This window comes from Salmo salar, chromosome 09, assembly GCF_965601325.2.
Source record: "Salmo salar chromosome 09, fSalSal1, whole genome shotgun sequence".
NCBI classification, from domain to species: Eukaryota; Metazoa; Chordata; class Actinopteri; order Salmoniformes; family Salmonidae; genus Salmo; species Salmo salar.
The window spans coordinates 161,383,564-161,398,624 of record NC_138299.1 but is presented as its reverse complement, the minus strand read 5'-3'; the positions used below and the strand labels follow the sequence as shown (position 1 = coordinate 161,398,624).

General features: G+C 51.6%; 1 protein-coding gene across 16 annotated transcripts in view; it reads left to right on the top strand.

The window, feature by feature from the left end:
• Positions 1–15,061, top strand: part of aplp2 (amyloid beta precursor like protein 2) — a 151,184-nt gene that overhangs the window by 95,476 nt on the left and 40,647 nt on the right. For all 16 annotated transcript variants that reach the window (XR_014378933.1, XM_082956529.1, XM_082956528.1 and 13 more), the window contains one exon: positions 510–584. Coding sequence is in view for 15 of the 16 variants with exons in the window: in XM_082956529.1 (XP_082812655.1) it covers positions 510–584 (75 nt within the window). In the remaining variant the exon portion in view is untranslated. The remainder of the gene's footprint in view (positions 1–509; positions 585–15,061) is intronic.

Sequence of the window (15,061 nt, the reverse complement as noted above, 5' to 3'; positions counted from 1 at the left end):
GCATACACACACACACGCACACACACACACACACACACACACACATACGCGCGCATACACACATACACACACACACACACGCACACATACATACATACACACACACACATACACACGCACACACGCATATACACACGCGCACACACGCGCGCGCACACACACACACGCATACGCATACACACACACACACGCATACGCACACACGGATACACACTTTTCTTGACAGCAAGCTTATTAAAGAGCAGGGAGACGGGGTCCCTGGGCAGGGAGACGGGGTCCCTGGAGACGGGGTCCCGGGCAGGGAGACGGGGTCCCAGGGCAGGGAGACGGGGTCCCAGGGCAGGGAGACGGGGCCCAGATGTACGGGTGCCTTTTGAATTTAGACCTGAGATTCTGACGCAAGCAACTCATCCTAATCATGTTCTGTGTGTGTCTCTGTGTCTTTCTCTCTGTGTCTCTCTCTCTCTCTCTGTCTCTGCGTCTCTGTCTCTGTCTCTCTGTCTCTCCAGGTGAGAAAGGAGTGGGAGGAGGCAGAGCGTCAGGCTAAGGAGCTTCCTAAGGCTGAGAGACAGACTCTGATCCAGGTAACATACCGTCTCTGGACACCCGCCCCACTGTGTCTCTGGACACCCGCCCCACTGTGTCTCTGGACACCCGCCCCGCTGTGTCTCTGGACACCGCCCCCGCTGTGTCTCTGGACACCGCCCCCGCTGTGTCTCTGGACACCCGCCCCCGCTGTGTCTCTGGACACCCGCCCCCGCTGTGTCTCTGGACACCCGCCCCCGCTGTGTCTCTGGACACCCGCCCCGCTGTGTCTCTGGACACCCGCCCCGCTGTGTCTCTGGACACCCGCCCCGCTGTGTCTCTGGACACCCGCCCCGCTGTGTCTCTGGACACCCGCCCCGCTGTGTCTCTGGACACCCGCCCCGCTGTGTCTCTGGACACCCGCCCCGCTGTGTATTTGTGTCCATGCGGTCTCTCTTAGTACCTGGAGGAGGGTAGTGTTCTTCAGCCCTTCCAGGCCATGATGGAGTACCTGGAGGAGGGTAGTGTTCTTCAGCCCTTCCAGGCCATGATGGAGTACCTGGAGGAGGGTAGTGTTCTTCAGCCCTTCCAGGCCATGATGGAGTACCTGGAGGAGGGTAGTGTTCTTCAGCCCTTCCAGGCCATGATGGAGTACCTGGAGGAGGGTAGTGTTCTTCAGCCCTTCCAGGCCATGATGGAGTACCTGGAGGAGGGTAGTGTTCTTCAGCCCTTCCAGGCCATGATGGAGTACCTGGAGGAGGGTAGTGTTCTTCAGCCCTTCCAGGCCATGATGGAGTACCTGGAGGAGGGTAGTGTTCTTCAGCCCTTCCAGGCCATGATGGAGTACCTGGAGGAGGGTAGTGTTCTTCAGCCCTTCCAGGCCATGATGGAGTACCTGGAGGAGGGTAGTGTTCTTCAGCCCTTCCAGGCCATGATGGAGTACCTGGAGGAGGGTAGTGTTCTTCAGCCCTTCCAGGCCATGATGGAGTACCTGGAGGAGGGTAGTGTTCTTCAGCCCTTCCAGGCCATGATGGAGTTCCTGGAGGAGGGTAGTGTTCTTCAGCCCTTCCAGGCCATGATGGAGTTCCTGGAGGAGGGTAGTGTTCTTCAGCCCTTCCAGGCCATGATGGAGTACCTGGAGGAGGGTAGTGTTCTTCAGCCCTTCCAGGCCATGATGGAGTTCCTGGAGGAGGGTAGAGGTTGGTGTTAGGGGTTAGTGTAGTATCTCACTATGCTGGTTAGAGGTCCAGAGTTTATTTTCAGGGGATAGGGTGGGGCAAGGGTAGGGTAGGGGTTAGGGATTAAGGGATAGTGTGGGGGATAGGGGCAAAGGTAGGGGTTAGGGGTTAGGGGGATGGGTTAGAGGGATGGGGTAGGGGATAGGTTAGGGGGATGGTGTAGGGGTTAGGGGGTAGGGTAGGGATTAGGGTAGGGGATGGGGGAATACTTGCTTACTTAGGTCCTTCCCAACAATGCAGAGATGTAATGATAACATGACTATATCCACAGTACTGAGTCAATATACAGGAAGTACCAGGTAATAACATGGCTATATACAGGAAGTACCAGGTAATAACATGGCTATATACAGGGAGTACCAGGTAATAACATGGCTATATACAGGGAGTACCAGGTAATAACATGGTTATATACAGGGAGTACCAGGTAATAACATGGCTATATACAGGAAGTACCAGGTAATAACATGGCTATATACAGGAAGTACCAGGTAATAACATGGCTATATACAGGGAGTACCAGGTAATAACATGGCTATATACAGGGAGTACCAGGTAATAACAGGGTTATATACAGGGAGTACCAGGTAATAACATGGCTATATACAGGGAGTACCAGGTAATAACATGGCTATATACAGGAAGTACCAGGTAATAACATGGCTATATACAGGAAGTACCAGGTAATAACATGGCTATATACAGGGAGTACCAGGTAATAACATGGCTATATACAGGGAGTACCAGGTAATAACATGGCTATATACAGGGAGTACCAGGTAATAACATGGCTATATACAGGGAGTACCAGGTAATAACATGGCTATATACAGGAAGTACCAGGTAATAACATGGCTATATACAGGAAGTACCAGGTAATAACATGGCTATATACAGGGAGTACCAGTACTGAGTGGATATACAGGAAGTACCAGGTGGTGGAGGTAGATGTGTACATGTAACCAGGGATAGAGTGGCAGATAATAAACACTAACAGCAGTGTGATGAGAAAAGTTACTGCAAAAAGGGTCAATGCAGATTTAGCTGTTTTGGTTAACTATTTAACTAACTATTTAGCAGTTCCCCTGTAGTAATATTTAATATGTGTGTATATATATATAAAACGTGACTTGTAATGAATTAAAATGTTTGTCTCCATAAAGACCATTGAAATATACAACACAATGAGATGACTAGCAAGAATCCGTCTGAGAATTGTTTATATCGAAGGCAAATATGATTTGTATTTGACCTTCTTATTTAACCAGGCAAGTCAGTTAAGAACAAATTCTTATTTAAAATGACAGTCTAGGAACAGTGGGTTAAACTGCCTTGTTCAGGGGCAGAACGACAGATTTGTACCTTGTCAGCTCTGGGGATTCGATCTTGCAACCTTTCGGTTACTAGTCCAACGCTCTAACCACTAGGCTACCCTGCTGGTTACTAGTCCAACGCTCTAACCACTAGGCTACCTGCTGGTTACTAGTCCAACGCTCTAACCACTAGGCTACCCTGCTGGTTACTAGTCCAACGCTCTAACCACTAGGCTACCTGCTGGTTACTAGTCCAACGCTCTAACCACTAGACTACCTGCTGGTTACCAGTCCAACGCTCTAACCACTAGGCTACCCTGCTGGTTACCAGTCCAACGCTCTAACCACTAGGCTACCCTGCTGGTTACCAGTCCAACGCTCTAACCACTAGACTACCTGCTGGTTACTAGTCCAATGCTCTAACCACTAGCCTACCTGCTGGTTACTAGTCCAACGCTCTAACCACTAGGCTACCTGCTGGTTACTAGTCCAACGCTCTAACCACTAGGCTACCTGCTGGTTACTAGTCCAACGCTCTAACCACTAGGCTACCTGCTGGTTACTAGTCCAACGCTCTGAGAGATGGAGGGCTCTGCCCAGGTAGAGAGAGAGATGGAGGGCTCTGCCCAGGTAGAGAGAGAGATGGAGGGCAGGTAGAGAGAGAGATGGAGGGCAGGTAGAGAGAGAGATGGAGGGCAGGTAGAGAGAGAGATGGAGGGCAGGTAGAGAGAGAGATGGAGGGCAGGTAGAGAGAGAGATGGAGGGCAGGTAGAGAGAGAGATGGAGGGCAGGTAGAGAGAGAGATGGAGGGCAGGTAGAGAGAGAGATGGAGGGCAGGTAGAGAGAGAGATGGAGGGCAGGTAGAGAGAGAGATGGAGGGCTCTGCCCAGGTAGAGAGAGAGATGGAGGGCAGGTAGAGAGAGAGATGGAGGGCAGGTAGAGAGAGAGATGGAGGGCTCTGCCCAGGTAGAGAGAGATGGAGGGCAGGTAGAGAGAGAGATGGAGGGCAGGTAGAGAGAGAGATGGAGGGCAGGTAGAGAGAGAGATGGAGGGCAGGTAGAGAGAGAGATGGAGGGCAGGTAGAGAGAGATGGAGGGCTCTGCCCAGGTAGAGAGAGATGGAGGGCTCTGACCAGGTAGAGAGAGAGATGGAGGGCAGGTAGAGAGAGAGATGGAGGGCAGGTAGAGAGAGAGATGGAGGGCTCTGCCCAGGTAGAGAGAGAGATGGAGGGCAGGTAGAGAGAGAGATGGAGGGCTCTGCCCAGGTAGAGAGAGAGATGGAGGGCAGGTAGAGAGAGAGATGGAGGGCTCTGCCCAGGTAGAGAGAGAGATGGAGGGCAGGTAGAGAGAGAGATGGAGGGCAGGTAGAGAGAGAGATGGAGGGCAGGTAGAGAGAGAGATGGAGGGCTCTGCCCAGGTAGAGAGAGATGGAGGGCAGGTAGAGAGAGAGATGGAGGGCAGGTAGAGAGAGAGATGGAGGGCAGGTAGAGAGAGAGATGGAGGGCAGGTAGAGAGAGAGATGGAGGGCAGGTAGAGAGAGAGATGGAGGGCAGGTAGAGAGAGAGATGGAGGGCAGGTAGAGAGAGAGATGGAGGGCAGGTAGAGAGAGAGATGGAGGGCTCTGCCCAGGTAGAGAGAGAGATGGAGGGCAGGTAGAGAGAGAGATGGAGGGCAGGTAGAGAGAGAGAGATGGAGGGCTCTGCCCAGGTAGAGAGAGAGATGGAGGCCAGGTAGAGAGAGAGATGGAGGGCAGGTAGAGAGAGAGATGGAGGGCAGGTAGAGAGAGAGATGGAGGGCAGGTAGAGAGAGAGAGTGGAGGGCAGGTAGAGAGAGAGAGATGGAGGGCTCTGCCCAGGTAGAGAGAGAGATGGAGGGCCAGGTAGAGAGAGAGATGGAGGGCAGGTAGAGAGAGAGATGGAGGGCAGGTAGAGAGAGAGAGATGGAGGGCAGGTAGAGAGAGAGAGATGGAGGGCAGGTAGAGAGAGAGATGGAGGGCAGGTAGAGAGAGAGATGGAGGGCAGGTAGAGAGAGAGATGGAGGGCAGGTAGAGAGAGATGGAGGGCAGGTAGAGAGAGATGGAGGGCAGGTAGAGAGAGAGATGGAGGGCAGGTAGAGAGAGAGATGGAGGGCTCTGCCCAGGTAGAGAGAGAGATGGAGGGCAGGTAGAGAGAGATGGAGGGCTCTGCCCAGGTAGAGAGAGAGAGATGGAGGGCAGGTAGAGAGAGAGAGATGGAGGGCAGGTAGAGAGAGAGATGGAGGGCAGGTAGAGAGAGGTGGAGGGCAGGTAGAGAGAGGTGGAGGGCAGGTAGAGAGAGAGATGGAGGGCAGGTAGAGAGAGATGGAGGGCAGGTAGAGAGAGGTGGAGGGCAGGTAGAGAGAGAGATGGAGGGCTCTGCCCAGGTAGAGAGAGATGGAGGGCAGGTAGAGAGAGAGATGGAGGGCAGGTAGAGAGAGAGATGGAGGGCAGGTAGAGAGAGAGATGGAGGGCAGGTAGAGAGAGAGATGGAGGGCAGGTAGAGAGAGAGGTGGAGGGCTCTGCCCAGGTAGAGAGAGAGATGGAGGGCTCTGACCAGGTAGAGAGAGATGGAGGGCAGGTAGAGAGAGAGATGGAGGGCAGGTAGAGAGAGAGATGGAGGGCAGGTAGAGAGAGAGATGGAGGGCAGGTAGAGAGAGAGATGGAGGGCAGGTAGAGAGAGAGATGGAGGGCAGGTAGAGAGAGAGATGGAGGGCAGGTAGAGAGAGAGATGGAGGGCAGGTAGAGAGAGAGATGGAGGGCAGGTAGAGAGAGAGATGGAGGCCAGGTAGAGAGAGAGATGGAGGGCAGGTAGAGAGAGAGATGGAGGGCTCTGCCCAGGTAGAGAGAGAGATGGAGGGCAGGTAGAGAGAGAGATGGAGGGCAGGTAGAGAGAGAGATGGAGGGCAGGTAGAGAGAGAGATGGAGGGCTCTGCCCAGGTAGAGAGAGAGATGGAGGGCAGGTAGAGAGAGAGATGGAGGGCAGGTAGAGAGAGAGATGGAGGGCAGGTAGAGAGAGATGGAGGGCTCTGCCCAGGTAGAGAGAGAGATGGAGGGCGGGTAGAGAGAGAGATGGAGGGCTCTGCCCAGGTAGAGAGAGAGATGGAGGGCAGGTAGAGAGAGAGATGGAGGGCAGGTAGAGAGAGAGATGGAGGGCAGGTAGAGAGAGAGATGGAGGGCAGGTAGAGAGAGAGATGGAGGGCAGGTAGAGAGAGAGATGGAGGGCAGGTAGAGAGAGAGATGGAGGGCAGGTAGAGAGAGAGATGGAGGGCAGGTAGAGAGAGAGATGGAGGGCAGGTAGAGAGAGAGATGGAGGGCAGGTAGAGAGAGAGATGGAGGCCAGGTAGAGAGAGAGAGATGGAGGGCTCTGCCCAGGTAGAGAGAGAGATGGAGGGCAGGTAGAGAGAGAGAGATGGAGGGCAGGTAGAGAGAGAGAGATGGAGGGCTCTGCCCAGGTAGAGAGAGAGATGGAGGGCAGGTAGAGAGAGAGATGGAGGGCAGGTAGAGAGAGAGATGGAGGGCAGGTAGAGAGAGAGATGGAGGGCTCTGCCCAGGTAGAGAGAGATGGAGGGCAGGTAGAGAGAGAGATGGAGGGCTCTGCCCAGGTAGAGAGAGATGGAGGGCAGGTAGAGAGAGATGGAGGGCTCTGACCAGGTAGAGAGAGAGATGGAGGGCAGGTAGAGAGAGAGATGGAGGGCAGGTAGAGAGAGAGATGGAGGGCAGGTAGAGAGAGAGATGGAGGGCAGGTAGAGAGAGAGATGGAGGGCAGGTAGAGAGAGAGATGGAGGGCTCTGCCCAGGTAGAGAGAGAGATGGAGGGCAGGTAGAGAGAGAGATGGAGGGCTCTGCCCAGGTAGAGAGAGAGATGGAGGGCAGGTAGAGAGAGAGATGGAGGGCAGGTAGAGAGAGAGATGGAGGGCAGGTAGAGAGAGAGATGGAGGGCTCTGCCCAGGTAGAGAGAGAGATGGAGGGCAGGTAGAGAGAGAGATGGAGGGCAGGTAGAGAGAGAGATGGAGGGCAGGTAGAGAGAGAGATGGAGGGCAGGTAGAGAGAGAGATGGAGGGCAGGTAGAGAGAGAGATGGAGGGCTCTGCCCAGGTAGAGAGAGATGGAGGGCTCTGCCCAGGTAGAGAGAGATGGAGGGCAGGTAGAGAGAGATGGAGGGCTCTGACCAGGTAGAGAGAGAGATGGAGGGCAGGTAGAGAGAGAGATGGAGGGCAGGTAGAGAGAGAGATGGAGGGCAGGTAGAGAGAGAGATGGAGGGCAGGTAGAGAGAGAGATGGAGGGCAGGTAGAGAGAGAGATGGAGGCCAGGTAGAGAGAGAGATGGAGGGCAGGTAGAGAGAGAGAGATGGAGGGCTCTGCCCAGGTAGAGAGAGAGATGGAGGGCTCTGCCCAGGTAGAGAGAGATGGAGGGCTCTGCCCAGGTAGAGAGAGATGGAGGGCAGGTAGAGAGAGATGGAGGGCTCTGACCAGGTAGAGAGAGAGATGGAGGGCAGGTAGAGAGAGAGATGGAGGGCAGGTAGAGAGAGAGATGGAGGGCAGGTAGAGAGAGAGATGGAGGGCAGGTAGAGAGAGAGATGGAGGGCAGGTAGAGAGAGAGATGGAGGCCAGGTAGAGAGAGAGATGGAGGGCAGGTAGAGAGAGAGAGATGGAGGGCTCTGCCCAGGTAGAGAGAGAGATGGAGGCCAGGTAGAGAGAGAGATGGAGGGCAGGTAGAGAGAGAGATGGAGGGCAGGTAGAGAGAGAGATGGAGGGCAGGTAGAGAGAGAGATGGAGGGCAGGTAGAGAGAGAGATGGAGGGCTCTGCCCAGGTAGAGAGAGAGATGGAGGCCAGGTAGAGAGAGAGATGGAGGGCAGGTAGAGAGAGAGATGGAGGGCAGGTAGAGAGAGATGGAGGGCTCTGACCAGGTAGAGAGAGAGATGGAGGGCAGGTAGAGAGAGAGATGGAGGGCAGGTAGAGAGAGAGATGGAGGGCAGGTAGAGAGAGAGATGGAGGGCAGGTAGAGAGAGAGATGGAGGGCAGGTAGAGAGAGATGGAGGGCTCTGACCAGGTAGAGAGAGAGATGGAGGGCAGGTAGAGAGAGAGATGGAGGGCAGGTAGAGAGAGAGATGGAGGGCAGGTAGAGAGAGATGGAGGGCAGGTAGAGAGAGAGATGGAGGGCAGGTAGAGAGAGATGGAGGGCAGGTAGAGAGAGAGATGGAGGGCAGGTAGAGAGAGATGGAGGGCAGGTAGAGAGAGAGATGGAGGGCTCTGACCAGGTAGAGAGAGAGATGGAGGGCAGGTAGAGAGAGAGATGGAGGGCAGGTAGAGAGAGAGATGGAGGGCAGGTAGAGAGAGAGATGGAGGGCTCTGCCCAGGTAGAGAGAGATGACCGTTCTTGCTGTTGCTGCCCCATGATTTTTTTTCCACAAGTCCTGACTCTCTTGCCCAACCTATTTTTCTGTGCAACCTTGATATTCTCAAACCAGCAGGTCAAGCAGTAGCACAGAATACTCTCAATTAATTATTTATAAATGAGAAACATGATGGCTAGATCAACATTAAAAACAAAGTGCAGTTTCCATAGAAAATAGTCTCTGTTGGCCTTTTCTTAAAAATAGCATCAGTACACTGAACCCAGGACCGCTTGTTGTCAATGACTAAGCCCAAGGTATTTGTACTCCTCCACTATGTCAATTCGGCTCACCTTTTATCAGTGATGTTGTGTGCATCCGTCAAACTTCAGCTCCTTTGTGTTTTTTGATGTATTTAATATTAGATGGGATGACTCACACCAGTCGGGTCCGTACTCCGTCTCATCCCCTTCGAGAAGACTGACCCCAAAGCAAAGTGTCGTCAGCATATTTGATCAGGTGGTACCCTGGGAACCCAGCTCTGGCAGCTGTCTGGTGATAGAACACTGCCCTGTGGGGTTCCACCTGATATAGTACTGGTGATAGAACACTGCCCTGTGGGGTTCCACCTGATATAGTACTGGTGATAGAACACTGCCCTGTGGGGTTCCACCTGATATAGTACTGGTGATAGAACACTGCCCTGTGGGGTTCCACCTGATATAGTACTGGTGATAGAACTCTGCCCTGTGGGGTTCCACCTGATATAGTACTTGTGATAGAACACTGCCCTGTGGGGTTCCACCTGATATAGTACTGGTGATAGAACACTGCCCTGTGGGGTTCCACCTGATATAGTACGTATAGTACTGGTGATAGAACACTGCCCTGTGGGGTTCCACCTGATATAGTACTGGTGATAGAACTCTGCCCTGTGGGGTTCCACCTGATATAGTACTTGTGATAGAACACTGCCCTGTGGGGTTCCACCTGATATAGTACTGGTGATAGAACACTGCCCTGTGGGGTTCCACCTGATATAGTACGTATAGTACTGGTGATAGAACACTGCCCTGTGGGGTTCCACCTGATATAGTACTGGTGATAGAACTCTGCCCTGTGGGGTTCCACCTGATATAGTACTGGTGATAGAACACTGCCCTGTGGGGTTCCACCTGATATAGTACTGGTGATAGAACACTGCCCTGTGGGGTTCCACCTGATATAGTACGTATAGTACTGGTGATAGAACACTGCCCTGTGGGGTTCCACCTGATATAGTACTGGTGATAGAACTCTGCCCTGTGGGGTTCCACCTGATATAGTACTGGTGATAGAACACTGCCCTGTGGGGTTCCACCTGATATAGTACTGGTGATAGAACACTGCCCTGTGGGGTTCCACCTGGTATAGAACGTATAGTACTGGTGATAGAACACTGCCCTGTGGGGTTCCACCTGATATAGTACTGGTGATAGAACACGGCCCTGTGGGGTTCCACCTGATATAGTACGTATAGTACTGGTGATAGAACTCTGCCCTGTGGGGTTCCACCTGATATAGTACGTATAGTACTGGTGATAGAACACTGCCCTGTGGAGTTCCACCTGATATAGTACGTATAGTACTGGTGATAGAACACTGCCCTGTGGGGTTCCACCTGATATAGTACATATAGTACTGGTGATAGAACACTGCCCTGTGGGGTTCCACCTGATATAGTACTGGTGATAGAACACTGCCCTGTGGTGTTCCACCTGATATAGTACTGGTGATAGAACACTGCCCTGTGGGGTTCCACCTGATATAGAACGTATAGTACTGGTGATAGAACACTGCCCTGTGGGGTTCCACCTGATATAGTACTGGTGATAGAACACGGCCCTGTGGGGTTCCACCTGATATAGTACGTATAGTACTGGTGATAGAACTCTGCCCTGTGGGGTTCCACCTGATATAGTACATATAGTACTGGTGATAGAACACTGCCCTGTGGGGTTCCACCTGATATAGTACGTATAGTACTGGTGATAGAACACTGCCCTGTGGGGTTCCACCTGATATAGTACTGGTGATAGAACACTGCCCTGTGGGGTTCCACCTGATATAGTACTGGTGATAGAACACTGCCCTGTGGGGTTCCACCTGATATAGTACTGGTGATAGAACACTGCCCTGTGGGGTTCCACCTGATATAGTACTGGTGATAGAACACTGCCCTGTGGTGTTCCACCTGATATAGTACTGGTGATAGAACACTGCCCTGTGGGGTTCCACCTGATATAGTACTGGTGATAGAACACTGCCCTGTGGGGTTCCACCTGATATAGTACTGGTGATAGAACACTGCCCTGTGGTGTTCCACCTGATATAGTACTGGTGATAGAACACTGCCCTGTGGGGTTCCACCTGATATAGTACTGGTGATAGAACACTGCCCTGTGGGGTTCCACCTGATATAGTACTGGTGATAGAACACTGCCCTGTGGGGTTCCACCTGATATAGAACGTGTAGTACTGGTGATAGAACACTGCCCTGTGGGGTTCCACCTGATATAGTACTGGTGATAGAACACGGCCCTGTGGGGTTCCACCTGATATAGTACGTATAGTACTGGTGATAGAACTCTGCCCTGTGGGGTTCCACCTGATATAGTACATATAGTACTGGTGATAGAACACTGCCCTGTGGGGTTCCACCTGATATAGTACTGGTGATAGAACACTGCCCTGTGGGGTTCCACCTGATATAGTACGTATAGTACTGGTGATAGAACACTGCCCTGTGGGGTTCCACCTGATATAGTACTGGTGATAGAACACTGCCCTGTGGGGTTCCACCTGATATAGTACTGGTGATAGAACACTGCCCTGTGGGGTTCCTACTGAAGCAGTGACCACCTCAGAGAGTGTGTTGCCAACTCTTACCTGCTGAGACCTATCAGTTAGGAAGTTATCGATCCACGTGATAAACATCAAGTCCCAAGTCTCCTCTGTCTGTCCGCGAGGACCAAAACGAGATTGATTGTGTTAAATGCCGAGGAGAAATCTGCAAACGTGATACGCACATGTGTTTTTTATTTATTTTTACCGCCCTCCAAATGCATGTACAGCAGATGTAAGAGTGAAAAGATGGCGGCATATGTTCCTCTCGCTGACCCGGCATGCAGATTTTGGAGGAGGTCAACAAAGTGACAGGTGTTGGTGAATGTCTTGATGATTTAAAAATAAAAAAAAATCTTCCTCCCCCAAGAGATTTTTAATCAAGAGCGAGATCAGAGATTACAGGTCCTGTAATCATTTAATGCAGATGGAGGAGAGGTTTTATTTGGGGACGGGTACAACAATAGATTTCTTTCCATAAAGATGGAATTTGTAATGTATCCAGGGACTGCTGAAAGAGAAGACACCGCTCAGCTGAGTGGAACAGTGTTTTCAATACACAACCACTTACGTCTTCAGACCCCCGGGGCTCTTTCGCGCTCCAGTGCTTTTGAACACTCGTTGTACGACTTTCTCATCGTTGACGAGCGCGCTCTTGGTTGCCATGACAGCCTCCTCCAGACAGGCCAGGGGAGCGGGGGGGGGGGGGGGAGGGGGGCGACCCCTGTTTCAAAGCGGGTGAAGAAGTGTACAGAAGATGCAAGTTACCGCAGAGAGAATACATCTGTATAGATAGCATCAGAGTTGTCCCTGTACAAAGATACGTTAAGTTATATTACTCTATCACTCATTCAACAGTCGGTCCTCTGGATACTGTAACAGAGAGATAGTCGGTCCTCTGGATACTGTAACAGAGAGGGAGAGATAGTCAGTCCTCTGGATACTGTAACAGAGAGGGAGAGATAGTCGGTCCTCTGGATACTGTAACAGAGAGGGAGAGATAGTCGGTCCTCTGGATACTGTAACAGAGAGGGAGAGATAGTCGGTCCTCTGGATACTGTAACAGAGAGGGAGAGATAGTCGGTCCTCTGGATACTGTAACAGAGAGGGAGAGATAGTCGGTCCTCTGGATACTGTAACAGAGAGGGAGAGATAGTCGGTCCTCTGGATACTGTAACAGAGAGGGAGAGATAGTCGGTCCTCTGGATACTGTAACAGAGAGGGAGAGATAGTCGGTCCTCTGGATACTGTAACAGAGAGGGAGAGATAGTCGGTCCTCTGGATACTGTAACAGAGAGGGAGAGATAGTCGGTCCTCTGGATACTGTAACAGAGAGGGAGAGATAGTCGGTCCTCTGGATACTGTAACAGAGAGGGAGAGATAGTCGGTCCTCTGGATACTGTAACAGAGAGGGAGAGATAGTCGGTCCTCTGGATACTGTAACAGAGAGGGAGAGATAGTCAGTCCTCTGGATACTGTAACAGAGAGGGAGAGATAGTCAGTCCTCTGGATACTGTAACAGAGAGGGAGAGAAGTCGTCCTCTGGATACTGTAACAGAGAGGGAGAGATAGTCAGTCCTCTGGATACTGTAACAGAGAGGGAGAGATAGTCAGTCCTCTGGATACTGTAACAGAGAGGGAGAGATAGTCAGTCCTCTGGATACTGTAACAGAGAGGGAGAGATAGTCAGTCCTCTGGATACTGTAACAGAGAGGGAGAGATAGTCAGTCCTCTGGATACTGTAACAGAGAGGGAGAGATAGTCGGTCCTCTGGATACTGTAACAGAGAGAGGGAGAGATAGTCGGTCCTCTGGATACTGTAACAGAGAGGGAGAGATAGTCGGTCCTCTGGATACTGTAACAGAGAGGGAGAGATAGTCGGTCCTCTGGATACTGTAACAGAGAGGGAGAGATAGTCGGTCCTCTGGATACTGTAACAGAGAGGGAGAGATAGTCGGTCCTCTGGATACTGTAACAGAGAGGGAGAGATAGTCGGTCCTCTGGATACTGTAACAGAGAGGGAGAGATAGTCGGTCCTCTGGATACTGTAACAGAGAGGGAGAGATAGTCAGTCCTCTGGATACTGTAACAGAGAGGGAGAGATAGTCAGTCCTCTGGATACTGTAACAGAGAGAGAGAGAGAGAGAGAGAGTCAGTCCTCTGGATACTGTAACAGAGAGAGAGAGAGAGAGATAGTCAGTCCTCTGGATACTGTAACAGAGAGAGAGAGAGAGAGATAGTCAGTCCTCTGGATACTGTAACAGAGAGGGAGAGATAGTGGGTCCTCTGGATACTGTAACAGAGAGGGAGAGATAGTCGGTCCTCTGGATACTGTAACAGAGAGTGAGAGATAGTCGGTCCTCTGGATACTGTAACAGAGAGGGAGAGATAGTCGGTCCTCTGGATACTGTAACAGAGAGAGAGAGATAGTCGGTCCTCTGGATACTGTAACAGAGAGGGAGAGATAGTCGGTCCTCTGGATACTGTAACAGAGAGGGAGAGATAGTCGGTCCTCTGGATACTGTAACAGAGAGGGAGAGATAGTCGGTCCTCTGGATACTGTAACAGAGAGAGAGGGAGAGATAGTCGGTCCTCTGGATACTGTAACAGAGAGAGAGGGAGAGATAGTCGGTCCTCTGGATACTGTAACAGAGAGGGAGAGATAGTCAGTCCTCTGGATACTGTAACAGAGAGGGAGAGAGAGATAGTCAGTCCTCTGGATACTGTAACAGAGAGAGAGAGAGAGATAGTCAGTCCTCTGGATACTGTAACAGAGAGGGAGAGATAGTCAGTCCTCTGGATACTGTAACAGAGAGGGAGAGAGAGATAGTCAGTCCTCTGGATACTGTAACAGAGAGGGAGAGATAGTCAGTCCTCTGGATACTGTAACAGAGAGGGAGAGATAGTCAGTCCTCTGGATACTGTAACAGAGAGAGAGAGAGAGAGAGATAGTCAGTCCTCTGGATACTGTAACAGAGAGAGGGAGAGATAGTCAGTCCTCTGGATACTGTAACAGAGAGGGAGAGATAGTCGGTCCTCTGGATACTGTAACAGAGAGGGAGAGATAGTCGGTCCTCTGGATACTGTAACAGAGAGTGAGAGATAGTCGGTCCTCTGGATACTGTAACAGAGAGGGAGAGATAGTCGGTCCTCTGGATACTGTAACAGAGAGAGAGAGATAGTCGGTCCTCTGGATACTGTAACAGAGAGGGAGAGATAGTCGGTCCTCTGGATACTGTAACAGAGAGGGAGAGATAGTCGGTCCTCTGGATACTGTAACAGAGAGGGAGAGATAGTCAGTCCTCTGGATACTGTAACAGAGAGGGAGAGAGAGATAGTCAGTCCTCTGGATACTGTAACAGAGAGGGAGGGAGAGATAGTCAGTCCTCTGGATACTGTAACAGAGAGGGAGAGAGAGATAGTCAGTCCTCTGGATACTGTAACAGAGAGGGAGAGAGAGATAGTCAGTCCTCTGGATACTGTAACAGAGAGAGAGAGAGAGATAGTCAGTCCTCTGGATACTGTAACAGAGAGGGAGAGATAGTCGTCCTCTGGATACTGTAACAGAGAGGGAGAGAGAGATAGTCAGTCCTCTGGATACTGTAACAGAGAGGAGAGAGATAGTCAGTCCTCTGGATACTGTAACAGAGAGGGAGAGATAGTCAGTCCTCTGGATACTGTAACAGAGAGAGAGAGATAGTCAGTCCTCTGGATACTGTAACAGAGAGGGAGAGATAGTCAGTCCTCTGGATACTG